Below are 27,303 nucleotides of genomic sequence, written 5' to 3'. Positions count from 1 at the left end.
ACTGGTGACAAACAGGGCAATTAAGTAGTGGCGAACCACACAAGATAGCCCTCATTCTGACAGCTCCTGGATCGGCATAAAATGCCATTGGAATTGCAGAGCAACGACTCGCTGAGTTGAGAGCGAGCTGCCGACTGTGCTGCGATTCAGTGCACAGGTAAACTTGACTGCCGATGAATGACCCATGCAGACTTAGGAGGGACCGTAGGGAAACGCGGGAGCGCAGTTCAGGGGGGAGGAAGAATTATATATACTGTTGGAATATCAATACTGATGATCGTACGACACCCAATGAGTCAACCATAAATGGTTCATAATTCAGTATCAGAGGCCACAGACTGGAAGTTCAGCACTTGGTTAATGACAATGAGGGGGAACACATTATATCTAGTCAAATAACTCAAGGCGTACAAGGGAGTATATAACTACTTATCTTTCGTTACTAATACATTGTTAATTTACCTTATATATAGGATTTATAAAAACTCTTCTACTATACGCTTACAGATAAAAGCCTTAATATTCACATGTTACTTTTATATAATTACTTAGCCCTACCCCTTTTAACCCAACTCCCCCCCCCCCGCTCTCCCCGAACTGTCAGCCCGGGAAACGCTTACGTAAGGCAATGAAGCAATGGCGGAAGCCCGCCCAATTCAGCAGCTGTGTCACGGCAACAGCAGCAGCGCAACTGCGCCTTGCCTACCCCGCCATGCGTCGTCCCCCCGCCCCGACACCACACCATACAATGAATCCACTCAACAACAGTATGAGCTGGCGGCGCCGCGTTTCGAGCTTCAAAAGTCCAGGCCTGCCATCCTCACCGCACTCGCCCTACCCCAGGCGGCATTGAATACATATCTCAGCCGTCCCGCCCCCCCTACATCTCGCAGTCAACCCCAGAAAATATAGTCGCAGCCCTGTGTAACTGGTTCACACGTCCAGCCCGCCAGCATGCAGTCTGGCATCTCCGGCACGTCTTTCCTTGAACACCGTGGTTCATCGTCTGTCTCCCACGCCACACCGCTAACATACAACAGCCTCCCAGGAGCTCGTCTCCAAGTTCAACACCCTCCTGTCGTCCGATGACCAGTTTGGGCTCCTCATTACGATCGACTCGGAGACCCTCAAACCTGTCCAATTTCTGCCCAAGGCCGCTCCATCCGCCTCTTTTGACGACAACCTTGCCTCTCTCCAACCTCACCTCAAGCCTAATGAAGCTCTCTACGCCCTCCTCCGCCGACACGACACGGCTCCCCACCTCACCGCCGTGACCTACGTGCCCGACTCTGCCAAGGTCCGCCAGAAGATGCTCTTCGCCTCTACCCGCCTGACCCTCGTCCGCAAGCTCGGTTCCGAGCACTTTCGCGAGTCGATTTTTGCTACAACCCCGGAGGAGCTGTCTGCCAACGGCTTTGCCAAGCACGATGCTCACACGGAGCTCGAGGCCCCCCTGACCGAGGAGGAGCGCAGCCTCGGCGCCGTCAAGCAGGCCGAGCAGGAGGCGAGTACTGGCACCGGAACTAGGGAGATCCACCTGAGCAAGACCATGGCCATGCCCATTGCCGAGGATGCCCTTGCGGCTTTGAAGGAGCTGTCTCCCGGAGGCGGCAAGATCTTAGTGATGCTGGTACGCGCCTGCCCATTCTCCTTCTGTTGTGGAAAGGAGAAATCTAACCTATCTTCCCTGCAGAAAATCAACCCCGAGAAGGAAGCCGTCGAGCTCGTCCCCTCCAACGATAGCCCTTCCAGCATCACTGAACTCACCCAGACCATTTCCCCTACCGAGCCGCGCTTCACCTTCTACCGCTTCACCCACAGCCACAACGGCGCCGAGACGAGCCCTCTGCTCTTCATCTACACCTGTCCTGTGACCCCCGGCAACAAGGCCATCAAGAATCGCATGCTGTATCCTCTTATGAAGCGTGCCGTTCTTGCGGTCGCATCCACCGAGGCCGGGTTGACGCTAGACAAGAAGCTCGAGGTCGAGGAGCCGAACGAGATCACCGAAGACTCGGTCCTCTCGGAGCTGCACCCCAAGGTGACGGCCAGACAGGGCTTCAACAGGCCTAAAAGGCCCGGTCGCTAGAAGATACGCGTGACATGACGTTTGCTGTTGTGGGAGTTGTGGTTCGAAAGAGACCCCAGTTTGAATTAGAAGCGTGCAAAAGCATTTATTGGAACACAACCCCCGAGCCTGTAGATCGGGCTGATGATAGACACACAATTCCATCCGCAATGCATTACCTCTATGAAAGATGCGCGCATTCTCGACCTATCTACATATTCGCACCGCTGCTGACCCCCGCCAATAACCTCCCCATGACCAACTAGTGAATCACGACAGCCGCCCTCCAGCAGCATGCACATTAGACCCTGGCATCTTTGCAAACAAAGACAACAGATATCCACCGCTGGAAACAAACATTTCGTGCCCAAGCATCGGCGACCTGCTTCTACTTCTACTCCTCGAAATTGCCCCCGGTAAAAGCGAGGTTGCTCTTCTCCAACTTCTCCTTGAGGAACTCGTAGACGGTGAACGTCACGGCCTGGCCAGGCGCGACGCGCATGATGCGCGGCGTGATGCCCTTGTAGAAGGCATGGAAACCTTCTTGTCTGCATCGGACCGTCAGTATCGGATCACCCATTTCCCCACAGACTTGGAAATCAGCCCCCCCCCCCCTCCCCCAAAGGTGAGCCGAACTTACTTGAACATATCACTAGAGATCTTGGCGATCCGACTCCACGCGCTCGTACCGTATTCGGCCGGCGTCTTTTGCAATCTTGTCTTGATTGTATCGATGGGCGCGTTGCTCAGGGGCCCCATGGCGCCACTGAAGAGCCCGATGAAGGTCGTTTGCCAGCCGGGCAGCGTCGTGCCTTCGAACTCGGGCTGGTACTTCTTGAGCGCCTCCTTGAAGTATGAGTAGGCCGTGAAGTTGACGGCCTGGTTGCTACCTTGCCGCAGCGCCGTCAGCGACACGCCGCGGTACAGCGCACCAAATCCCTCCTCCTTGACGACCGTGTATAGCGCGTGCGCCGCGTTGCGGTACTTGGGGATATCGAGCGGGTCGGCCATGCTGTGGTGCTGCGCCTGGAGGCGGATCTTGATGACCTCCATCGGCGTCACGACGGCGACGGCCTCCGTCACACCGGCGGCGAGACCAGCTGTTCGTACAAGTGTTCAGTCAGCGTCTTTCCCCTCGTAAGGACGCCGCCGACAGCTAGGTTCCTGAGTGACTCACCCATAAACGTTGCCTGGCCGCTGATCATGCCCGTCTGTTTATCCGCCAGCGCCTGTTTGTACCCCTCGAAGCTCGTGAACCGAATGGCCATCTTGGGCACGATGCCCGTCAGCACGGCGCCGAGGCCCTTGTACAGGCCCAGCGGCGTCTCCTTCTTGACAATCTCGACACCCGTGCGGATGAAGCCGCGCTTGGGTGCGCCGGGCTGCCTCGCGCGCCGCGACAGCTGCATCCGAACCTTGATCGTGTCTGTGGGTGAAAGACGTCAATCTACATATCGATTGGCTGCGTCTGTGAGGACCATACGCTGGCGCATACACAAAGGGGGGAAGATTCAGCAAATGCATGCAGGTAGGGTCCTTACCGAGGGGATGACACGCCAACGCCTCCATCATCCCAGCACCTCCACCAGCTGTTGAATTGTATTAGTCGCGATTCGCATATCTCTCCATCTTCAAGAGACGATTTTCGTATCGGTACATACCAATTAGGTTCGTGGCCGCTGAAGTCGGCGTCTTGCCGTCCTGCTTTACCTTGGACGCCATGGTTTAAGAGGGTGGCGCTGCGTGGGATCGAGGTAACAGAATACAGAGAGAACAAGGCTTGCGCCGGAGTCTACAAAGAACAAAACAAATGGTCTTGTTGGTCTTCTTAAAATGCGTGATGCTTCAGAGCGAACAGAGAGGGGAGAGGGGGAATCATGTAAATCACAAGGAAAGGAAGAAGGCTTGGGAAGAGGTCGGGACAGAAGAATAAGACTCGGAACAAGTCGTCGGGGAGCTACAAAGCAAACATCCTCGGCGCCTATGATGAAAGCCACGGCAGGGCGGGCAGGAATCATCCATATCAAGGTGGCGTGTGAAAGGGGACTGGGAGGGGGGTGTGGCTCTCTCCAGAGGTCAAGGCACAAGTCAGAATAGAAAATCAGACCTGTTCCAAGCGTTGGATCTGGCAGATGACTCAGGGTTTGTGCTCCCAAGGAAGAGGTAGGTAGGTGTGTGAGAGTCGTCCGTCCCGGGAGCATGTATGCTTCGACGGGGAAGGCATGAGGAGCAGCAGCAAGGACAGGGCCCAAAAGCAAAAAGGCATATGAGGAGAAGGTCCCTTTCATCCGCGGCACAACGTACTGGAGGCCAGACGACGGGACACACCAGCAGACACTGGGGCCAGGGGTTTCGGTAACCGTAGGCGCCAGAGGGGGGGTATGCGTATAGGTAGACTTTTGACGTCTTCCAGGCAGTGGCTGTATAAAGAGGAGGGGATGAGAAACGGGAATAGCACCTCAAGGATGCGCAGCAAGTGCGCAGGTGAGTGGCGCTGCGCAGTACGGGAGCGTCGTCTGGGTGGCTCAAACCATTGAATCTCCAGACGTCTGTAGCGGGTTGCGACAAGATTGACAAGTCCATCCCGATTCGGCGGAACGGAGGGACTAGAGAGGGGGGCCGGGGGTGCGTGAACTGGGAAGAGGGAAGAGGGGAAGTAGGCCATGGACACGACCGCAAGCGTACGCTAGAACACCACACAAGTCCCTAGAGCATTGGGGAGAGCTCTGCCTGCTTCCTCTTCTTCAAGGAAATAGATGCAAATCCCTGACTGCCATTGCCGTTGCTGCAGCTGAAGGTCCAATTGCGTTCCAGACATAGCGTTGCACTGGACGAAAGGAGCTGCGTACACATCTGTTGCTAGAACCAGAGTCATACCCTACCCTTCTCTTCGTCTTCTCCGATGGGCCAAGGTTCTCCTTTCGGCCTGTGACAATCCTTTTCTCTACGAAAGCGCAACAACGAGTGACGTAGTGTCAATGAGACCCAGTTCCAGCGCGGCATGCTGCGGCAGAGCACACTTGCGGCTTTGCCGACCCTAAGCCGCCGAGCTTGTGATTTTGCGGGGGAGACACCTGGGCTTTGGAGCTGGAGGCGACGCTGGAGTCAGAATGTGGGGATCGGATACTTCCGCCCTTCCGACTGGGCCAGGATCATTCGTCAGAAATTGCCGAGGTTCGGAGGCTGGTCCTGAACACTCTTAACCTCGTTCGCGCTCTCCCTCCATCCGTCCAGCCCAGTCTTGTCGGACATATTCATTGGTGCGCACCATCCCTATATCTGGCCGAGGCGAGAGGTGACAAAAAGTACGAACAACTTTACCACATTCTTATGAACTTCATGGCTCACGACACCTGACGGCGGGACGAAACATGGGGAAAAATCAGCCTGAACCTAGAGTGTTATTTGTAGTAACAGTATCGGATGAAAAGTCACAAGCAGTGAGGGACAGCACAGCCGCACACGTGTAAGACAGAAAGCATGTGATGGTAATGTTACGAGTCGTAAGTTTTGGTAGTAGATTATATGGGGCCTTAAGCTATCCTATCAGGGGCGATAAGGCCCCATCTCCACAGTGGGCACCAATAATGACCCTGCAAAGGTGCAAATATGTATAGTACCTCTATTTACGCCTATTTTTGACTATGCTAGAGGTACTAGTAATTTCCCTGCTTATAAAGAGCTATATTGCAAGTTAAGCAACCTTAACAAGACTTTCTTTAAGTAACGCTATTCCTAGATATTTTACCTAGGGCTACCTTATAGTCTTATAACTTTGCCTTACTATAGTAGGTATAAGGCCTATATTTCTCTCTTAACCCTTCTATATAGTCTTACTATAGAACTATATTATTATACTTATCTATAGGGTACCTAGGCTAAGCTTTTAGTTAACCTTATACTAGTGTTATAAAATATTAAATAAGCTAGGTAGTAATAGTCTTTTACTATAGGTACTAGTTTCTAATAGAGGTCTAGTTAAGGTTACTAAGGTACTATAGTATAAAGGTATTTATAAGTGTAACTAGTAAAAGAAACTCCTAGGCAAAGGCCTACTAGCCCTCTTAATAAATAAGGTGCTCTTATTAATAATAGGCCTTTATCTAGTTACTAATATTTATACTATTTATATAGTAGTTATATTAGTTAATTAACCTAGGCACTAGTAAATTTATCTAGGCCTCTAGGCTAAAGAGACACTAGGTAGCCTACTTAGCAGAAGTATCTCTAGTTAGCTAGTGCTAGTAATAGATAACCTTCTCTTCTAAAGAGGCCTAGAAGATAGTTATAAGAAAAAGTATAAAAGTATTATCCTTTTAGCTAAACTAGTTAACCTATATTACTATAAACTAATTAGTAAAGGTAATATATAATAAAGAGGATTTATTATATATACTAACTTATTTAACGTAGAAATACTATAAATAGTGCCCTAAGGGATACCTTAGCCCTCTATATTCTTTTTAGCTACAAAGGCTAGATCTATTCTACTGTTTCTCTAGTAGGTACTAGAAGCTCTAATACTAAGCTCCTAGAAGGCCTAGAAGAGCTATATAAATAAAAAAAGGTTATCTAGATAAATATAGTAGTTACTAGCTATATAAGGCTAATAAAGGTTATTACTACCTATTAAGTTAAAGTTAACTAGGCTACCTATATAGCCTAGTTAGCCTTAACTTAGCACTAAACCTAAGGGACTAGTCTATATAGGCCTTTACTATAGATATACTAAAGCTACTAGAGGTAGTACCTAGATTAAGTAAAAATCTATACTTTAAAGCTAGTTAAGATTAGCTTTATTAGGATAGTTATTATCTCCTAGGCCTAGCCTATAAACTAGACTATAGCCTTGTTAACAGTAACCTTAGATCTAGGCATATAAAAGAGATCTCTAGCTTCTTAGATATAGGCTAACTATTAGTTAACCCTCTAGTATACATTAGGTATTAGAGGGGCTAGGCTAGCCTAGCTAAGGTTTAATTTAGAAGGGTTAAAGATATAAAGCTAGTAGTATAAGAGTTTAAACTAATCCTAGGCTATATACTAAGTAAATCTATAAGTAAGGCTAATCTCTAATAGCCTAGTTAACTAATATTTATTAATTTAAAATTCTAGGTGTAAGCCTATATAAATTATAATTAATAAAAAAAGGTATATCTTATTAACTAAGGTATCTCTCTAGGCAAAGGCTTATAAGTATAGCTTAAAAGGGCTATAGAAGGTCTTTAAATAGTTATTAGTCTATATAACCTACTAGGTAACAAAGGTAACTAGGATAAATTAGAGGAAGAGGTTAACTAGAGAATCTAGTAGCACTAAGATCTTTAGGGCCTAGACTAGCACTTTAAGAAGTATAAAGGAGCCTAGAGGCCTAGTATCTAGAGCCTTGTCTAGCTAGACAGTACTATTATTACAGCGCTCTAGTAGGCAATTTTAGGTACAGGCAACAGCAAGGTCCTCTAGGTAGACCTTAATATAGTCCTAGATAAATCTAGCAGTATTAGAGTTAGAAGATATAATTAAATAGTTAATAATATTAATTTTAGTGGTATTACTATATAAAATAATATTAAGATAAATGTTGTTATATTATATATTCTTATTATGTGCGTGTAGTGTAGAGAAATAAGTGGAGATGGGGCCTTATTGCCCCTGATGGGATATCCTATACTTGGATAGTGAGAGCGAACCGCTCTTCTTTTTTCTTTTTTTGGATTCCAATCCAGTTGCCTTTGTTTCCAACAACATAGCTACACGCCCCTAAACGCCACCCATATGATCAGGCCTTTCCCCCCTGGTTCCCGTGGTCCACAAGGACATCTAAATACTCTGAACAAGAAGATACAAATAATGGTAGCTTTTTTCCCATCATGCAACGGTGTCCGTCCCTCGTAAGGTCGCTGTTGGGGAATCATTGCGCCAAACACCCGCCAAACACCCGCCAAATAAGACAGGAAAAGAGGGGATCACAAGAAAATAAGCCAACCCTCAATTTCAAAAGAAGAAAATGAACCCAATGATTGGGTCTTATGCAGGGGTGCCGCACTCTTCAAGGAGAGGACCGTCTGCCTCAAAACTGTAGAGGCGTACTTCGCCATCTTCGCTTCCGCTGGCCATGCGACTGTCGCTAAGACCGACGCAGGTGACGGGACCAGAGTGGCCAGTGAAGGTGCGTTCGCACTTGCCGCTCTTGGGTTCCCAGACCTTGACCATGGAGTCGTTGGCGCCGGTGACAATGCGCAAAGTGTCGCCAACAAGGCCCCAGATGCCTTCGACGTGGCCAAACATGGTGCGAAGACACTTGCCGGTGTGGATGTTCCACACCTTGACGGTGTTGTCAAGGCCGGCGGTAAGCATGTAGCGGGGCGGCAGCTGCCGAGTTGAGTCCGAGGAAAAGGCGCAGCCGAACGACGGCCGGTCGTCTTCCGCCGTCACCAGGTCGCTGCCGAAAGAGGAGCCGAGAATGGACGCCGCATTGGCAGAAGCCGCCGCCGGGGTCGTACTCCGGCCACTGTTGACCGAGGCATTGTCGTCGCCAGCGAGGGCCTCCTCGTCCGGTTCAAAATCGTCGGGCATCAGCAGAATCTGCTGCACCTGGCCCATGTGGCCCTCGAAAGTCTTGATGCATGTCTTGTTTCGCAGGTCCCAGAGGCGGACGGTGCAATCGTCGGAGGCCGAGAAGAGCGTCTGGGAGCCCGGGTCCAGCCTTACTTGGTTGACCCAATCCTCATGGCCACGAAGGCAAAAGGTTTCTTTACTGTCAAAGTTGAAGATCTTGATTGACTTGTCGATGGAGCCTGATGCCAGGTACTTTCCGTCGAAATCGACTGTGATGACGCCTTCAGTGTGGCAACGGAGAGTGCTGATGCAGTCACCTGTCTGCCAGTTCCAAACTTTGACTGTGTGATCCAAGCTGCCGCTGAAAAGCTTGTTGCCAACAAACTTGAGAGTGCGGATACCCATCGTGTGACCACTCAAAGTGCGAATCTCTTCCCCCGTCTCGATATTCCAGATCTTGATCTTGGCGTCGTACGACCCTGTGGCAAGGATCTCGTCATCAAACTGCAAACAGGTGACACCGTTGTCGTGGCCTTTGAAGGTCCTAATGTGGCATCGACCGTACTTCCAGTTGAAGCCGACCTTGAAACGGTCGCGGTACACGCTCTTCCATGGTCGGACCAAACGTTCACGCTCCTTCTCGGTCCCCGACTTGGACGCCATGGGCTCGCCCGGATCACTCAAGCAGGTTCGCTTCCTACTGTCGTCGAGCACGACAAGCTCCCGTTTCTTATTGGCGTTGGGGGACGATACTGTCGCAATCTCCTCGGCCTGCTCCATGGCCTGGACGGGCGCGGCCTCCTGTAGACTCCTGGCTTCGGCAAGCTCCTTCTGCTTGTTCCAGTCTCGTAACCTCTTTCGCTCGAGGAGGGGCAGGCCGAAGCCACACTTGGTACACTTGCGGTCGATGTGTTGCTCGCACATGCGGTGCCATACGACGTCGTCGTCGGCAAGGTCCCGCCATCTCCTGCTCACCTGAGCGGCCTTGCAGAGGGAGACAGTGTCGAGATAGCCAAGTACCTTGTAAGATATCTCGGTCGGAAGTGCGGCCATAAAGTCGATCTTAAGTTGCTCGTGCACCTCTCTCGAGACGGTAGACAGTTGGGGAAAGCAGCATTGTGTGATGATGCCCTGCAGCATTAGGTCGCGGTGCTTAGCGGGAGCGGCCGAGAAGAGGGACCAGACGTGGGTGATGGCTTGTTGGTCGGCGGAAGGAAGCTTGTCGAGTTCCTGTGCAGGAGAAGTGTCAGCACGGAGTCGATAGGCCCTATGGACATCACGGCAAGGCGAGCTTACACTTTGGATTAAGACCATCTTGGACTCGTCGGCGGCACGACGACACTTTGCGTCGGGGCGGTGACGGTAACAAAACTTGCTATTGGGGTCGCGGTTCTGGTTGAGGTTGTTGTTGTCATTTTGGACATCAGGCTTTCCGATGGGAGCATAGATGCCAGGAATGTGTTCTCTGAGGAAGGGGGTGACGGTCTGGCCGACGAGTTGAGTGGGCATGTTGGCGGGAAACTTTGAGACGTCGCCGTCGTCGGGTCGCCGTCTATCACAGTTGTCTCTGGATGGATGGTTCGCCGTTGTCACATCGTCGGCGAGGGAAGCCGTGGTTGAGGGAGCAGCTGAGGCGGTGAAGGTCGGGGTGCTGTTGAAGTATGAGTCGGACGAGGCAGGTGTTGAGGCTTGGTCGTCATGACGGTGACTGGGCGACGACGGATTCAGGTTCCTGTCCAGGCCCAGACCCAGGTTCAAGTTCAGACTCCGGGGATCCGGGACGGTTGACGTGCTTTCGAGGTCCATAGCCGCAATATGTTTCAGCGGGCAGTAGAAGCGAAGCAAGACACAGTATAAAGGGTATGGGGGTGGATGGTATCAAACCATCCGGGAAAGAGACGGGCGGGCTTGCTTGGTGTTACCGAGTGTAGGGAGGTACAAGAGACGCAGCCTTCAAGCGAGCAACAGGAAGCAGAGCCCCGACGAGGGTCAGAGACCGGCGGTGGGGGGAGCAGAGAGAGATAGGGAGGGAGCCGTGTACAGTGACACTCGAGTGACAGGTCGTGGGCCCGGGTTGTTTTAGGTGAGGGTGAGGCGAGAGGACCTGGCGATGGCGTGCGAGCCAGGGGAGCGTCGATTCGTGTATATGCTGTACGATTGCAGCGGCTGCAACAGGTTTGGCGTCTGTGGTATCTTTTGCTTGGTAGGCCTTCAAACAGGCTAGGTAGACCAAGATGTGAGCCCAGACGATCCACAGGAACGGGGTCCGACTGATTCCGAGGGTGGAATTCGAGCAAGGGCACGCAATCGTGGTGCAGTTTGTGCAAGTGCGCGCCTCTCTGTTTCTCTCTGTCGTGCGCGCGCACAGGTGGACGGGCGTGTAGGTATGTATGTTGAGACTCGAAGCAGGTGGGTACTGGCAGGAGGTTGAGCCGCCGAATGATTCGCTGGTCGAGCACAGAGGGGAGGGCGTCGTTACTTTTTTCTTGTTGTTATTCTTGTTGTTATTCTTGGATGCCGTCGCAAGATTTGGTCGACAGCCCGAGAAGAGTTGGTCTGAAGTTGAGACTCGAAGGGGGGGGGGGGGGGGGGGTGTTGCGTAGTACGGCTAGGTTTGGACGAGGGTATGCTATCAGCCACGTCAAAGTGCGCCGTGGAGCCGGTCGTCTTCGCCTTTGGTGCTGGCGATGTCGTGCGTATTGAAAGGGGAAGAGGGTATCTAGTGTGTCTTGTATCTGGTATTGCTCCTGTCTCTGATCCGTCCGAGAGAGACGAGAAGGGTAGAGACGAGAAGGGATACTCAGTACTTATCCGCCGTTTCGATTGCGGTTGCGAGTAATGGGGAGGAGGAAAGACAAGGACCTGGGAGGAAGAGACAAGTACAAAGCTGAGCGACGGGGGTCAGTCGGGCTGCGAGCGATTCTTTCAGGAACCAAGGAGTATAAGCAATCGCTGCCCAAATTGAGCAAGCATAGCATAGCATAGCATAGGTAGATAGGTAGGTTGACTACCTAGGTAGCATAGCACAACGGCACGAGATTTGGATGTGGATGTCGAACCAAAGAGTCGGGTTGGGTGCTTTGGGGCGAGAATGGCGTTATCGCTAGGAGGTGAGCAGTCCGTTGGTTCGTGTGCCAAAGGAAGAAAGGTATTCAGTGTGTGTGTCTCGTGGGGCGCGGTGGTGACTCCCTTTCTCTCTCCCCCCGGAGGTTCCACCCGTCGACAGCGGCTCCTAGGGGTCGGAGATCCGCTAAGGCGTGCTCTAAGACCCACTTGGATTGCCAGCAGCGGTTGTCGCTGACTGTTTGGTGCTGCCCTGAAGCTAAGGAATAGGCGGTGACGGGTACCGACGCGGGTCTCGCTCCACTGCACCATCACCGATAGCCGAGATGCATCTCCGACAAGCGACACTGCAGCTGTTACGTAAGGTCAGTAGGTATCTAAGGAACCATTTGGTGCTGGCGCACCCTCTTGTCCGCGATGCACCAATAACTAGGTTTTTCTGCACGCAAGCTGACGAAGTAGCACTGAGTAAATTACTAGATAATTTGCTAATGTAAACTTTTACGTCTTTGGCTCTACATACACACACACACACACACACACACACACAAACAGCCCAAACAATAACAATCATGCCATGCAAGCAGGTAAATAGCATATCGCCTGTCATCAGTTCCCCAGTTTCACCATGGCAAGTGCCGGTCGAGCCTCAAAGTGGGGCCATAACAGCTTGCTCAACATCTCGCTTGGGAACTTGACAACACCATTCGGCGCTTGCGTCCTACTGTCTACATTACATAAATAGATACCTACCAAGGTAGATCACCTGGAGAGCGTTTTGCGTAGGTAGGCGTGTAAAGTAGACTGTACTTCCGTCAACTACACCTTTGGTCGGCTTTACCTGGCAGCACGCTCGATCATGCACTAACACATGGTCAGGTGTCCCTCAATGTTTACTTTCACTTGTCTCTTTCGCCTCCGTTGCCTCTAGGCCCAGATTGGCTCATCGTGGCCACCTCTCGCGTAGTTTCTCTCTCGTTATCTTCTGGGTTCGACCAAATTGGCCAGCCTGGAAGAGCACGAAAAAAAAAAAATCTTCCGTTTCCATTAACAACAGCCCATGGACTCCCCCCCCCCCCCGCCCCAGTCAAGGACTTCGTTCCTAATTTCGTCGGCATAAAATTTACAATACTTCAAATTGAGCTCGTCATTTTATTGTGGGTATTTTATTTTACTCATGGTGTTCGTATACCTACCTACCCCGAGGCGCAAGGAGAAGAAAAACATAATCAATGCACAAGGGCCTCCGCAAACTAAACTACAATGGCTGTACTCCAGGTTTCTGTGCCGCGCCGAGTACCGACGATGAGGTTAAGGCCAACGCCTATGTTGCCATCCTAGCCGTCAATCCCCCCAATCGGGATGAGCTAACGCGAGCCTGCAATGGCGTCATTTTCTCAGCCCGCAGCTGATTGCAACTCGCTTCCATGGTTGCTGCAAGCACCTCATTCTTCTTCCAGAACCACATTTCTATCTGTACGGCTTCAATTCTGGAGCTCCCTTCCCTCATCGCCTGCTTGGTTTGAGCAGGATGAGGTAAGCATCCATATGTAATCCTCATCAGTCTTCAACAGTCGGAGGAGGCGCGGGTCCGCCCGTATCATCGGCTCGTCATCCCTGACCAAACTCAATCACCGCGCTAGCACCCGAGAGCTCCTTCTGTTCTTTCGGCTCCTTCTCTCCGCCACCGTTGAACATCTTTTTCCCAAAAAAAGACCTTCAGGCATGGCAAGCCTTGGCAACAACGTAACCCACCATTGGCTAGTAATTCATGGACTCCGAGATCTTCTCCGGCCAAGACTGCGAGCCTGCACTCCAACCAACCAGACAGCCAACCGATAGCCGCGGTGGAGCCACTGCCACCAAACCCTGGATCACGCCGACTCCACTTCCCCAACCCTTGTTCTAACCCTTCACCGAGACGAGACAGTGAGCTCTCTACCTGTTTGTCTGTATCTATTAACCCTACCTCATCGAGAGTTCGATTGAGATGATGGGACCGCAAGATAAGATTGGCAGATCACGCAATATATCCTTTTGCTTCCTCATACAATGCTCTCCAACCTGGCACTGATAACGTTTCCCGGATCCAGCCGCCTACGTCCTTCCAACTACGTCCTAACATCTGAGTTTTATCCTTGAACCAGACGACAGCAATCAGACACAAACGGAAAACGAGAGCCACGATAGCTCATCTTATCCTTAGTGTGAATCAACGGCCATCCGCAAACACATATATCATTTTGGCAGTAAGGCTGCTCAGCATCCTGTTCCAGTACGATGTTGCCAGTTCCCAATATGGGCAAGAATAAAGAAATCAGATAATACCAGCAGAGGGCCAGCTGACACGCTAGTAATGTAGACATTAGAGGTATTGAAGGACAGGCACTTTGGTAAGATTTGGATGATCAGGTCGTCAATGGCTTGAGCGTGGGCGACGCCATCAGGGCGGGTAAGGTTATTGCCGCCTCCCCAGCGGAAATTCACATCTGGCGAGAGAACAGCCACCCCAGCCAGGTTTGATCTTTACGCCCTGGTTGGGCATCTGGAAGAACGACCCGCCGCCGTCACCGTGGATCAAGACGTGAAGTCCTAGGGTTTCCCCGGCGCTGGTTTTATCGCCACCGGGGTCTTCACTAGCAGGAGTAAACTCGCCAACAGGACCGCTAACACGGAACCGCATCTTGAACCCATTAATCGCCTTGTCAGTGTTTCTATAAACCTGTTTAGGATTTTACAAGGAGGAGGAACCCGCTTTATAGTCTCAGTAGTATCCAATACTACGGAGCCATCTTTAGCCTATTTTATGCCTTGCGGTACTCTGTTTGCTGCATCTAACGGAGTCTCGGCTCTTGTATGTAGACCCCAGACGGTCCTAAGTGGGGCAGTAAAAAGTACAACACAGGCGGCTGGTAAGTGGGTTAAAGACTGCATCTTGATAAAGTAGTTGCTCGAAGTTGCTGTGCCTTAGCTGGGGAGGAGTGATGGTGATGCGAGAGAGATGTTAAGAAAATTTCGACCAACGTAAAGTCGGTCCACTTTATATTTAGTCCTACACGGCGTTATTTTCTCGAACTACAAAGGTATTCTCAAGCAACAATGGGTATTGTATAGTATTGAAGTCATTTCTTGCAGTGGCTCGAGAGCCACGCTAAGTGTTTAGTACAAACTATACACGGTTGTTTCGTCCAGCATCAGCCGTACTATTAGGCTACGAGTAATGCGCCAGTGGGTTAAAAGCGCAGTAAAACAATCGATAGCATAGATTGTAGCCATCATGCTTCAAGATACGGCATGGGGGATACAATAGCTGCAACTCGCCACTCATTGGCGTGCTTTCATCACAAATTCAATCGAGAAACAGAAAGTGAAAATCCCTGGCCCTAGCGATGCATCATCCCTACTACAAAGTCGGCCTTATGAAACCGCGTATGGAGGCACTTTTAAGATACCAAGTCTTGCTTATCCTAAGTCATTCAAGACTATATTTCAATACATGCTAAGCCCTTGGTATTACAAACCGTTAGGCTTTGTACAAGCACTGGAAACCACGGTGCTCCGCTCGCTTTGGAGGGGTAAGCTTATGTCTTGGAATTGATCATTGTTCCCGGACTGGCAGGGCATAGACAAAGTATAGAGAATCAATGGAGAGTGCAGAATTCTCGTGAAGCCTGCCATCAAATCCCGCATCTTCGTCTTTCTTCATGACCTTGTGCCAATACACATCTGCAAGAACTGAGACAGCATGAATAGGAACTTACTAACTGGCACTATAGCTGGCGAAACCATTTATGCAGCCCTTGACGTTACCTGTCATGGAGACAGAGAGTCAAAAGCTCACCCAGAAACTCCTGACAAGCCCTCTGCTATATGCTGACTTTGTTACTTGTATCAAAGTATGGCCAAGCACTATAAAGTTCAGATGTGAACCAGTCCCAGGGTATAACAATGATTCAAGGTAAAGAGGAACTATCTTCGTCGCTATCTATAGCAAAACTTTCCTCGCGGCATTGTTGGCATCTCTGGAAGCAAGTACGTTTCATCTCAAATGTACACCTGGGTCCCGAACAAGGTATCGTTTGATCACGGCCACGGAATTCCTTCAAGGCACATATATATTCTCCCTTAGTTAACCGTGATGCATAAGTAGCGGCGTCAGCTCTTAATGAAGTCAGCACAAATACCTGTATACCACTACATTCTCTTGTACAGTGGGAACTCCAATTTCCCGTATATTACTTAGATTTAAGTTGAAGACGAGTGCCCAGTCAATGCCGTAGGCTATATATCTTTCGAATGTTACCAAGAATTTCAAACTCGTGTGTTGGAAAACAAGAGCTTTCATGCCGGTTTCTTTGACGTGCAAGTCCGCTCATGATCAAAAGCTTAAGGACAATGTTCAATCTAAGGGCACGCTCAATTCTCTTTTTAGTATGACTGATCTTTTCACTGTTTTGTATGGATCTTGTGGCCTGCCCAGCTATTCCTCTACCTCAGCGTTTGAGCTTTTCAGCGGTAACACTATTACTTTCACATCGACGCTGAATCCGAACTCCATGTCTATTTCCGGCTCCCCAACGACACGCTTAACGAGCTGACAGCACTTCTCCTTTTCGGAATAGGAAAAGAGACAAGCTCGTGGTCATGTTTAGTTAATGGAATACAGCGACGCGCCATTGGCACTGCCGAGGAGTGACATAATACTTACTTTAGCTTTGTATTGTTCTGCGCCACTTATCGACACGACACGAGTCGCGGGGGCGGATCGAACATTTTTGCCGGCGCTATCTATGCGAGGGTCTTGCTCAGTGCGGTTGCTCTTGCGGATGAAGCTGGGTCTTTCTGGAAAAAGCGCCGTTCAACAGCATCTGAATAAGAATGTGCCGAGTTCGTAGCCGCAGTCGGGAAGCATGTTTATACTTTCTCCGGATGTTATAAGATTAGAGCAAGGCAAAAAGCTCTCCAAGGGTCTAGGCTTAATTAACAACTGTTCATAGGGGTCATGCTTGCAACCTGTCTGCTGTCAATATTGCTATAGCTGCCTTAATAAAAACGCCAGCTTGGAAAGCCATGATTAGTTGCCGCGGGGTTGTACTCTCTGCCAATATAGAGGAAGCCAATTCCTTTTCAAATAGCAATGCCATACCACGCTATGGTTCATCTAATCACAGTCATGGACAAGACGAGGTATACTAGCATTCGAAGCAAAAGTAATCTCTTGAGCGAATATATGTCTCAACTGATTACAAGCGAATTGGAACGTTCGAGGACATGATGGTATGATCTATATCGTGAAGATATATATATACTTTATGTAAACTAATATACAGGAAAGAATTTGTACATGAAACAGAACGATCCAAGGTCGGATCAGAACCGCTGGCGCCACAATTGTGAACATCCACTGCGAGCCCACTAACATTTCACTCCCTCGAGCCATATAATATGGGCCAACGTCTATAAGAGACAAAGCACCGAGAGTAATCGGCGGAATGTTGGGATTTATACGAGGCGACGTTCGTGGATGGTCATGCGCTTGACACGGGGAGTGGCAGAGGGAGTCTCCGCGGGGCAATCGTCCTCGTCGTCGCCGGCGGCCGCGGTGGGAGCGGCAACGACAGGAGCAGTGGACTCGGCAGGGCAGTCGTCCTCATCGTCATTGGCAGACTGAGTGGGAGTAGGGGTGGCAGAGGGAGTCTCGGCAGGGCAGTCATCCTCGTCGTCGTTGGCAGCCTTGGTGGGAGTGGCGACGACAGGAGCAGTGGACTCGGCAGGACAGTCGTCCTCATCGTCATTGGCAGACTGAGTGGGAGTAGGGGTGGCAGAGGGAGTCTCGGCGGGGCAGTCATCCTCTTCGTCGTTGGCAGCCTTGGTGGGAGTGGCAACGGGGGAAGCATGAGTAGTAGTGGCAGGAGTCTCGGCAGGGCAGTCATCCTCCTCGGCATCTACCTCCTTCGCAGTAGGGCCGGAGGCCACCGCGGAGCTGGTGGCGGAGGGGGTCTCGGCGGGGCAGTCATCCTCCTCATCGCTGGCAGGCTGGGTAGAAGTGGCAACAGGGGCAGCGGCGGTGGTGGTGGCGGGGCAGTCTTCATCGTCGTCGGCGACGGCGGTCTGGCTAGGGGTGGCGGGCGCCGTGGTAGCAGCAGGGGCGGAGGGTGCAGGAGCAGCAGAAGAGACGGGGGCAGAGCCGGAGCCGGAGCCGGAGCAGGAGAAGACCTTGGGGCCAGGAATCGTGTACGGCTGAGCCTTGTAGGCGTCGTAGGTGATTCCAGCGTCGGTGCCCTTGTAAGCACCGGGAAAGGCAACCAGGTCAGAGGGGTTGATGCTGCCGGAACCGGTAACCTCGATCTGGTGGCAGCTGGGGTAGAACTGAGCACCGGGGTAGGAGAAGGCGGCGTGGAGGGCAATGATCTCGTGACGGACGAGGTACTGACCGGGGGCAATGCACTCGGGAATGGTGTACTTGACACCAGAGTTGCCGGCCTTCATAAGAGGGGTCGCACCCCAGTTGTTGGAGGTGCCCTCGCGGCCCTGCTCCTGAATTTTAAACCAGGCTGCATCTTTGCCAGGCTGCCAAGTGGTGCAGTCGTTGTTGGCGCACTTAGCCATGTAGGTGATGGTAGGGCCGATGTGGGAGTCAGGCCAGATGGTCCAGTCAAGGGTGACCTCCTCGCCGGCAGCAGCCTTAGCAACAAGCTTGGCGGGGTTGGTACCGCCACCGGCGGTAGCAGCACCGCACTGAATGTCGATGCTGGTGACATCTTCAACGGGACCGTTGCTCTGGATAGCACGAGATATGCGTTCAGGGGCGGGTTTCATGTATGGGTCCTGGTAGGGCTGGTAGAATGTAAAGTTCTTGCCGCCGATCACAGCGTTGTTGACGATACCGTGAGCGGCCACCAGGGCCGCAGATCCAAGAAGAGAGGTGACAGTGGACTTCATTTTGGCGGCTGGAGAGCTTGAAATGGGTTTGGCTTGTCTTTGAGAGTTGTTCGAGAAAATTGCCGAAGCCTTGACTGTGAGAATAGCTTGGTTGGTTGGAAAGCGAGTGTCGGGGATAGGTCTAAGACCGAAAAGAACGAATGACAACCTGGTCAGGTGAAAAAGAATGACAAAATTGGAATAAAGGAACGAGATAGACACACAAGTCAAGTGAAGCTGAACACTATGGATCGCAAGGAGAGATGTCAGACCTGGCGAGGGCCGGGCAGAAACAATGATATATACTAGAGAGCTTTGTACGACGGTCTCTCAAGATGGCCGCTTGCACCGCTGTCTTGCCTCTCGACCCCATCAGGTCAAAATTGAAAGGACCAATCCCGCCGTTCCGCCAAAGTTTCAATTATACGCAAGACAATCATATCCGGCTATTTGGTGGGGGTAAACATGGGAGGGGGATCTCGAGTATGCGGGAGATAGGCAGGGCTAGGATTCGGTATAGTGGGCTCGAATCTGATTTACTACGAGTGATGGGTGGGCGAGGACTAGGGGTCTGGGACATGTGCCTCGGGGGGGAGCCAATGGACTCATGACAACTTCTCTCATGTTGCCGGTTGCGAGAAGAGAAGCTCGGGAGACGTAAGCCCATGTTGTTCCCCCGAGAATGACAGGCGAGTGCCAACTGTTCCTCTGCTGGTGTTCGTAACGTGGACATATAGGACATGTTCCCAGGCTGTAGGACGGACACTAACTACCGCCTAGACAGGTCACGAGGTTCAGGATCTGTCATGTCGTTGTCAGTTGAGACAAGGAAAACTACAGCAAACAAGATGAGACAACGCGAATTTCCTCGGACATGGGATGACTTTTGAGAGAGCCAACCGTTGAAAAGGGATACCCGGCCGGGGCCATCGTACTTCATCCCCACTCTCGAGCTTCGCTGGCCGAACCGATTGGCTCGTCCCGGCGCGTCACGCTCTCAGTTGATCCCTTGTCGGATCCCCGTCAGATCCCGGTAGCCACCCTGAAACCACTAAATCCTGAGACCCGTTCCCTTCTTAATTGTACCGCCGAATTCACCCTGCGCCGTTGATGACTGCAATCAACACCTTACGCGCTATATCTCGAAAGGTGTTTAACGTCCTGGGTCGCTGCGGCGGAGCCTCAGGGATTGTCCGTCAACGTACATAAGTAGAATGCTTTCTGCAGACCACTTTGCCCCTGCACCGAGCATGGCGAGATGCAGGTATTTTTCTCCCCCATTCCACCAATCCTCTTGGCGCTTTATCCCACCAGGGAGTTGCGGGGGGTTATGCCTGTGAGGAGTGAAAGGCTCAGCGTCTAGGAAATCTAGGATGGGTTGCTCTGCAGCCGTTTCCTCTCAGAGATGAGCTTCACCATCCAGTCAGCATTGGGCTCTAGATTGCATGTCAGCCGTAAGTAAATCACACTTCAATGCTTTGCTGGTGCGGCGGCCCAGCTCGACACGTCAAGCTGCCGGCACACTAGAAGAACAGAACCCACTATGTGAGGTTGGTTTACTACGTACGGATAGGGCAGGGCGATACCCGCCTCCTTACGGTGTCGTCCTCGGGGGCTTGGCAATACGTCCATTGCGGCGGCATGAATCCGAGCAGGTACGTTCGCGCCATCGCCATCAATGGTTAACAGTCAGCGGTCTCGACACTGGCATAAAGGCAAGGATGTCCTTTTAAAGCAGCGTGCCACCTCTGTCAGCCGCCGGGTCTGTCGGTCATGATCTTGTTATTACGTTTTCTTCCCCGTGCGAATCGCCCTGCGCTTCCTCCACTCAAGTCTCCACCAGAACCCAGCTCCGAACCAGACAACTGGCGTCCTCACAATTTTCCATCAATGTTCCACTCAAGGTGGCAGATCCAACAAGGATTTCCCGCCCTTGCATGATCAGCGAGCGTGTACACACAGCCAGCCCTATTGCACATTTTTAGTTCCTGTCACAGTCCATGTTGGAAAGACGGTGGTTGTGGCGACACTCAATATGACGCACCTATAAATGCCCTTGGGCACCCAGCCATTGGGGGCGCTTATGGGTGATGGGATCGCTCAAACCAAATCACTTTATCACACAATCAAGCCACGAGAAGATTGAGTCATGGCTGTTATGCATGGGGTTATTCGAGCCCTTGGGCACTCATTATCTATTCTGTAGTCACTCGTGGGTATCAAGCTGACATAACTAACATAACGAAACATGGCATAACCGTATCGATAAAGATCATGCAATCATAAAGCGCCCCTACAGGCAGTACCGCACAATACCATGGAGTGGCTACAAAACGTCAATGGTTGTGGTTGTGGTTGCGCTGTCTTTGCCGCTCGAAGATGGCCAAGCCGGATATGACAGCCATGACCGCCCAGCGTTCGCCCAGCTCGCCTGTGAGGCCACTGCCCAAGAATGCGAACTTGGCCTGCTTGGACAAGCTCATTTGGGCATCTGTCCACACTGCGACCACTTCCTTCCCGTCACTTCCCTTGAAGGTGGCCGGCCCGGCTGATTGGGCCAGTCTAACCAGCTTCCAGCCCCTGCTCCTCCCATCCAGCATGGCAATCGCTTCGCCAGAGCTTGGCCTCCACTGAAACTGCTCGAGCCGTTCACAGTTCGGTCCAACGCCCATTGTAAAATGATACGTTGACGAAGGAAAGTCCAGCTTAGATCCCAGTTCGATAACGGGTGCTCCCCCGGGACTGCCTCTTGGCGCAGGAGGCAGCGTTATGCTCATCCTGGTGCTGAAGCTGTGATACTCCACTGAAGCAAGTGGTGGGAAGGCATTTGTCGGCCCGGAGTGCAGCACCATTGGCGGTGAACTGCCCAAACCACTGTGCAATGACATGGCATAGGATGGCTGATTTTGGTGTTCGCCGAGGATCATTGTCCGGCTGAAGCTTTGCGTGTAGACATTAAAGGCCGGCGGGAACTGGCGGGCCACTTGCGACGGCGGCGGCGGCGGCATCGGCGGTCGTGGGCTCGGTGAGTGCGGTGTCTGAGTGTCAGGGATTGGGCTTCGGCTGGGCTTTGCTTCATATGGCGGCGGGGCTTCGTCCGCAGGGACATCCGCGACAGGCTTCATCTTGAGGAATCCGGAGGCGAATGGCATTGTAGATTGGCTTGTGCGACAAGTGGACTCGGTTGAAGGTGCTTTGCAAATAACGATGAATTCCCATCATCACCTGGACCTCATCGGCTCTTAAAGCATTTCCGTTCAACATGATGTCAGACCGAATCCTCTTCACAGCCACATGCCTGACTATACTAAGGTGGCACAATACTACCTTGCGAATATGATCTACGCTCCACAGCCACCTCTCCAGGGTCGGCTCAGATCGACATCACCACCTAAACGAGTCCATGCAGGGGTATGTTTTCGGTCCCCCTGGACACGCGTGGGAACTGGGACTGTTGATTCCTAGCCTAGAGGCGCAATTAGGCATCGGTCTTGGATCAGTCCTTGTATTCAAGAGGTGCGATACCGTGGACCAGCATGACTCGCTATTAGACTGCGCCATCGTGGAAACTAACACCACATATATTTTGCAACGTGTTGCAAACGTCAGTCACGTTTTTGTTCCACGTGGGCTTTTTACTTCTGCATCTCGCCGACGGATCCTATTATGAACGTCAAGCGCCTCCCTTCGCGACAACTCCGACCAAAACACAAACACGACGCCTCAATGAAGAAACTGGGGTCACTGGTACTTTCTCCTAGGTCTTTTATCAAACAGGTCACCAATGCCAGCCTATCACAGTGCATCTTGTGGCTCAGACAGAGATTGAATCATGAGAGCTCGAAAGGCCTTGGGGATTTCAATGCTGTTGAGTAGAGAACCTGCGCTGGAAACGAATGAGACGCCGGTAACTCTCAGAAACAATATATTACTGTCTTGTGTCGGCACAAACATCTGACACGTTGACAACTCGAGGAACAGATCTACTGGTTCTCCTTGCCTACAAGACTAAGACATGTTGATGCGGTAGGGTCTTGTAGAGGCTGGGAACGTCAACTCGAGTGACATATTTTCTCCGGCAAAGAGCATATGACGAATTCCTATTTCATTGAAGTGTGTTGTCAGCGAGGCAGCGCCCAAAAGGACAAACAAATAGTGGACAGCAGGTGGAGATGCCCATCCTATCTTTTGGTGATTCATGGTGTCTTTTGAAAGCACCGGGATCTGACTTTTGTGATGATCATCGAGCCCAGACGGCTTCCAAGTGGCTGTCGGTTTCTATTTCGTACCTGATATCAGCACCGCTTTTATTAAGTCCTAACTGGTTAATACATGGCTTGTTCTGGTAATGTATAAGAGAGAGCCACCAGTCCTAGTATGAGAAGATAGAGTCTTTCACCCTTTGCGTCAAAGATAGTGCTGGACCTCAACTTACTCGGATATATTTGAGGTCATACATGCGGCAAATTCGGCATTTTACGGGTACTCTTATATCAAATACGTTACACGGACGACGTTACGGAGGCCAGGCACTGTATATTACACCTTAGTCACGTCAACATTTATAACTGATGGTCTGCGAAAGGACACGGAGCTTAGTTAAAGCAAAGTTTATCGGAAAATTGTGCGTGACAATGATATCCGAGGTCCATAAGAAAACGTGTTCACAGAACCGCCATCATGGAACGTATGGTTGATATTTGGATATGGACACAATACATACACTCCATAAACGCCCTGACAATCAGTTGCATCAGAATGAAGAGCAAGTTCTCTTCTGTGAGCAACGGAGAAATCCAAGCCTACGAATGATCCAAAACAATACTTATAAACGACTGAACTGGTCGCAACACTCTAGGAATGCCGAGCACGATCCGCCAGGCTGTTCGCTGTTGTCCCCGAATAAGGGAAGAAGATAATGGCATCGCCGTGCGATCAAAGCATCCGGCCTTCGCGAAAATGTTGACAAGCACAAGATCTCCGGCCGGATGACCTTCAATTATTGAATTTAACATGCTTCGCACCTGACTCCAATGTAAGAAAGTAAAACGAATACTGGATCGCCATAACATTGAGAAATACTTACTGGAAGCCCTCCTTCTCTTGCTCGCATAAAAAGCATACGTCGAATCCTCCTCACCGCCGACGCCTTCCTCGGTGCCTTTGTCCGACGTCAAGATCTGCGCGAAGCGGTTAGTACCGCTGGTACCATGGTAGAGAGACGAAACACTTATTACATAGTCAAATCTCGCCGAGGCAAACACCAAAGCCATGAGCACGATCACCACCAAAAGCAGGCCGCCAAGCCCATTCATGTCCGTAAACATTCTCAACATCTTTTTCATGTTCCTCAGAAAGATCTGCCCCAGGAATGGGAAATGCCGATCGGGCCGTGATCTAGCGGGTGTCCTATGCACGGTCGCTGCGCTGTTCACGAAATCGATGCTACACGGCGGCAATCAACGGCAATCAAAATGTCGAACAAGGTTTGGCGCAACCTGGAAGAAGAGAGGAGGAGAGGTCACACCCTCCGGAATGACGGCCTGAGAAGAAATCGAACGCAATATGAATCGCGGGGTAAGACAGGGTCAGCCATGCTCTGGACGGCAGTCGACCATCAGATTTACCAACAAAAAAGGCTCGCTGGTCTGACACAGCAGAGTAGGGCACGACATTCGCGAATCTTATACTGGCACAAGGGCCATAAGTCCATAACCAAGTGACCACCTCTGATACGTGGGGGGAAGGCCAAGTTCCGAGCGGCCAAGCATAACAATCCGCCGTTGGCGGAATAATAAAGCATGGTAGACGATCATGCCTTGATATGCCTTACGCTGCCAAAGATGACAGACACGTGGTGAGGGCCGTCCTCACGCCGCAGCAGGACGCCCTGCGTCCAGTCTACTCGTCCTTTGTGCAGTTACCAGTTGGTCTTTGTAAAGATAAGGCTTTTGTGGACCGTCAGACTGATTAATGATATATTTTTTTGGTGGGTGATAAAGGTTTCTAAGCCATAGAGTATCTGTTTCATGAGGGGGTGGCATGATGCTGACGAGTCTGGGGTAGGACAGAACTTACTTAAGCATGGGAAGTGTAGTGAGTGGGTCCGAGTAGGTAGTGTCAATCACAAAGTTGTAAACAGGCAATAAGACTGATGGTGGAAACATTCGCCCCCCCCAAAGATTGTTTCACGCCAGCGATCCTCGTCAATGTCCGCGAGCAGTTGAGCGGTTAACGAATGCGGGGAACACAAGCGAATGGTGTAAGCAGCCCAGCCCAGCCCAGGGCAAGGGCGACGCAGGAGGCGAGAGTCAACCGGGACCGAGACCGAGGTGAGACGATGGGTGAGAAAAAAACAGGAGTGCAGGGAGTGCTGCGGCGTTGAGCGGATGGCTGTGTGGTGTGGGTAGCTAGTCGGCTGCAGCAGAGGGAGAACGGGGGGTGCGTCAAAAATGCCAATTCTACTGCATTCTGCAGCTGCATTCAAAAGGGAAAAAGGGAAGCAAGAGGGAGGAGAAACGTGGATTTGTGTGGTTAGTGTCCATTTCGACATGGGGAAGAAAGTCAAAGAAAGAGAGAGAGAGAGAGAGAGTGGGTGTGGTCTCTAACCATCCCCGATCCTCCTATTATTCTTATTCCTATGGAAGGACTGCACTGCTAGACCTGGTAATTTTCATTCATTAGGTGTTGTACATAGATCATCATCATATCGAACCTGCTGACGCTGTTGTTTGTGTGCCAGGCAGCGTCAGACGTATAGTGCAACCTTTCCCTCCAAACGATCACTCAGTTATGGTGTATTCCCATACCAACCGAGAATAAAAACGAAAAACACCTGGAAACTCCGTCTTCTTTTCTTGTGTTCCTTCTTCGTCTGAAGATCCGGAACGAATTCCACTCCAGAACATGCAAAATTCTCGCCCAAAGCGCCGTACCAAATGACGCCAGTTTTGTACTTTTAAGCGGGCGGGCGCCCGTTTCCCCCCAGAAGTGAGCGTAAGTAAAAGAGAATGAGTGTGTGTGTGTGTGTGGAGGGGGAGCGAAGGCGAAAGTGAGTGAGAATGAACATCTCACAGTCCGACCACACGCTACTCTTTCTCTCTTCTCCCACCAGAGAGGAAGTAAACGAGACAAACGAGGATGAATGGAGTAATCAAAATGAACGCCTCTTATGACCGACCGTGGGATCAGATCCCTTAGCAGCACGAACGATTCCGAAAGCAGACTAAGGCCTCCTTTTCCGGAAGGCCTAGCTAGGCCTCGTCCGCTCGCAGCAGCGCTTTGATCTCGAGAGCCTCGTCGACAATGAGAGCCCAGGTGTCAAGGATGTAGTCGCGCATCTCCATGAGCACCATGACCGTATACGCCGCCGTCATCATGGCGAGACAATAGAACGCCTGGACCAACGTCAGTCCCCAACACTTTTTATTTTTATTTTTTATCCGATCATCGTGATTCGTCATTGGAAGAAATGAAAGCGCATGCCCGAGCCGAGACAAGTAAGGAACGGGAAGACAACGACAAGGAAAAAAATAAAAATAAAAAAATAACAAAAAATAGGAATGATGTCAGAAAAAGCTTACCGACAGGACACCCAAATCCCCCCATCGCACCAGGACCAGCTCGCCCAGCCCGTAAAGGCCTTCGATGCCGGATGCGCCCCCGACGACCGCTCCGCCGTCCGATTTCGTGCTGTACATCATCCGCAACTCCTCGACGCTGCGGAATCCGTCGGGGACGCTCTGGAAGCCGTAATAAAACATGCCCACTGCAAGCGGCATGGGCAGCGCATGATACGCCCAGCAGAGGCTGGTAAAGACCCCCCTCACGACCATGGTGACCAGTTCTCTCGGCGGTCTTGTGATGTCCAGAACTCCTCTCAAAAAGTAGTCGAAAACGACGGCGACCATGGTTGCCAGGGGATGTAGTGGCTGGGGTTGTTGCTGGCGTGCTCGCTGCCGGGCCATCGTCGACGAGCGCCTCGACGATGACTTGGCTTGCTTAGCCTGTACAAGGGCGGAGAGCCTCGGAGCCGGGTTGTACAGGTGGTGTTTCTGGTAGTGGTAGTTGTGCGGCCCCGAGAGGCCGGCACTCATCATGGCCTTTTGCGTGAAGGTCTCCGTTGACATGATGTTTGACGGAAGCCGCCCCGGTATATATAGAAGACTGCGACGGATGGCGGGATTTCTGGATGAGAAGGGAAGTGGTTGGGGGAGGGCCTTTCTTTTTCGGACTATCCGAAGGGGACCCAGGTGAAGGGGCCCGAGATATAAGTTGGGTGTTGGGTGGGTGATGAGTGAACAGGTATCCGAGGAGAGCAGAGCCCGAGCTAGGACGACAGAGGAGGTGGTGCTCGAGCTTTATGACATGCAGGGTAACAAGGGCAGGGAAGGCCAAAAAAGAAAATCCCAAGAGACAGTTGAGACCTGAGAGAGAGAGAGAGCTAGAATAGCGTTTGCTGTGCCTTAGCGCGGTCTGCTAGCGACGCCGTTCTCGACGACACCGACTTATGCAGTACACGGAGGATTGTTGGCGGGGATTTGTTGATCGCAGTGCGTCAAGGTGGTGTCGAAGGACGATGTCTCTGCCGGGGTGCCGATCAGTTCATGCCTTTCTGCTTTAGGTGTGTTGAGGAGGAGGGGGAGGTCTTGGTGGTCGTGAGGGCAAGGTGAAGCAGACTCGCGCCCAGTCGT

At 51.3% G+C, this 27,303-nt stretch overlaps 9 protein-coding genes across 9 annotated transcripts; 1 reads left to right on the top strand and 8 right to left on the bottom strand.

The window, feature by feature from the left end:
• The first annotated feature begins 723 nt into the window (after window positions 1–723).
• On the top strand, window positions 724–2,259 carry LY79DRAFT_569177 (cofilin/tropomyosin-type actin-binding protein). The gene is made up of 3 exons (XM_060559036.1): window positions 724–973; window positions 1,041–1,630; window positions 1,694–2,259. Exons 1-3 carry the CDS (start codon window positions 955–957, stop codon window positions 2,087–2,089), a joined length of 1,005 nt encoding a protein of 334 aa, XP_060408803.1. The 5' UTR covers window positions 724–954; the 3' UTR covers window positions 2,090–2,259.
• On the bottom strand, window positions 2,260–3,752 carry LY79DRAFT_569174 (mitochondrial carrier domain-containing protein). Its single transcript, XM_060559035.1, has 3 exons — window positions 3,246–3,752; window positions 2,709–3,168; window positions 2,260–2,616 (listed from the first exon to the last, which is right to left on the bottom strand). The coding sequence occupies exons 1-3, from the start codon at window positions 3,475–3,477 to the stop codon at window positions 2,463–2,465; spliced, it is 846 nt and encodes a 281-aa protein (XP_060408802.1). The 5' UTR covers window positions 3,478–3,752; the 3' UTR covers window positions 2,260–2,462.
• On the bottom strand, window positions 3,726–4,713 carry LY79DRAFT_417232 (uncharacterized protein). Its single transcript, XM_060553141.1, has one exon. It carries the CDS (start codon window positions 4,354–4,356, stop codon window positions 3,775–3,777), a length of 582 nt encoding a protein of 193 aa, XP_060408801.1. The 5' UTR covers window positions 4,357–4,713; the 3' UTR covers window positions 3,726–3,774.
• Window positions 4,714–8,095: 3,382 nt separating this feature from the next.
• LY79DRAFT_526319 (WD domain-containing protein) lies at window positions 8,096–10,135 on the bottom strand (the record flags this gene model as incomplete). Its single annotated transcript, XM_060555828.1, has 2 exons — window positions 8,096–9,856; window positions 9,923–10,135. 2 exons carry the CDS (start codon window positions 10,133–10,135, stop codon window positions 8,096–8,098), a joined length of 1,974 nt encoding a protein of 657 aa, XP_060408800.1.
• Window positions 10,136–11,440: 1,305 nt separating this feature from the next.
• On the bottom strand, window positions 11,441–12,062 carry LY79DRAFT_417181 (uncharacterized protein). The gene has a single exon (XM_060553140.1). It carries the CDS (start codon window positions 11,999–12,001, stop codon window positions 11,552–11,554), a length of 450 nt encoding a protein of 149 aa, XP_060408799.1. The 5' UTR covers window positions 12,002–12,062; the 3' UTR covers window positions 11,441–11,551.
• Window positions 12,063–17,015: 4,953 nt separating this feature from the next.
• LY79DRAFT_653269 (family 61 glycosyl hydrolase) lies at window positions 17,016–20,242 on the bottom strand (the record flags this gene model as incomplete). The annotated part of the gene is made up of 2 exons (XM_060562594.1): window positions 17,016–18,625; window positions 20,237–20,242. The coding sequence occupies 2 exons, from the start codon at window positions 20,240–20,242 to the stop codon at window positions 17,192–17,194; spliced, it is 1,440 nt and encodes a 479-aa protein (XP_060408798.1). The 3' UTR covers window positions 17,016–17,191.
• A 704-nt stretch (window positions 20,243–20,946) lies between these two features.
• Window positions 20,947–21,618, bottom strand: LY79DRAFT_526381 (uncharacterized protein; the record flags this gene model as incomplete). The annotated part of the gene is made up of 1 exon (XM_060555832.1): window positions 20,947–21,618. The coding sequence occupies one exon, from the start codon at window positions 21,616–21,618 to the stop codon at window positions 20,947–20,949; it is 672 nt and encodes a 223-aa protein (XP_060408797.1).
• Window positions 21,619–23,272: 1,654 nt separating this feature from the next.
• Window positions 23,273–24,094, bottom strand: LY79DRAFT_417039 (uncharacterized protein). The gene has a single exon (XM_060553139.1). It carries the CDS (start codon window positions 23,953–23,955, stop codon window positions 23,413–23,415), a length of 543 nt encoding a protein of 180 aa, XP_060408796.1. The 5' UTR covers window positions 23,956–24,094; the 3' UTR covers window positions 23,273–23,412.
• Window positions 24,095–25,863: 1,769 nt separating this feature from the next.
• Window positions 25,864–26,739, bottom strand: LY79DRAFT_673828 (uncharacterized protein; the record flags this gene model as incomplete). Its single annotated transcript, XM_060564228.1, has 2 exons — window positions 25,864–26,007; window positions 26,194–26,739. The coding sequence occupies 2 exons, from the start codon at window positions 26,737–26,739 to the stop codon at window positions 25,864–25,866; spliced, it is 690 nt and encodes a 229-aa protein (XP_060408795.1).
• Between the last annotated feature and the right edge of the window lie 564 nt (window positions 26,740–27,303).

Source organism: Colletotrichum navitas, assembly GCF_030913465.1.
Source record: "Colletotrichum navitas strain CBS 125086 chromosome Unknown LY79scaffold_98, whole genome shotgun sequence".
In the NCBI taxonomy this organism is placed as follows: Eukaryota; Fungi; Ascomycota; class Sordariomycetes; order Glomerellales; family Glomerellaceae; genus Colletotrichum; species Colletotrichum navitas.
Note: the sequence above shows the minus strand (reverse complement) of the source record. Positions and strands in the feature narration are given on the sequence as shown.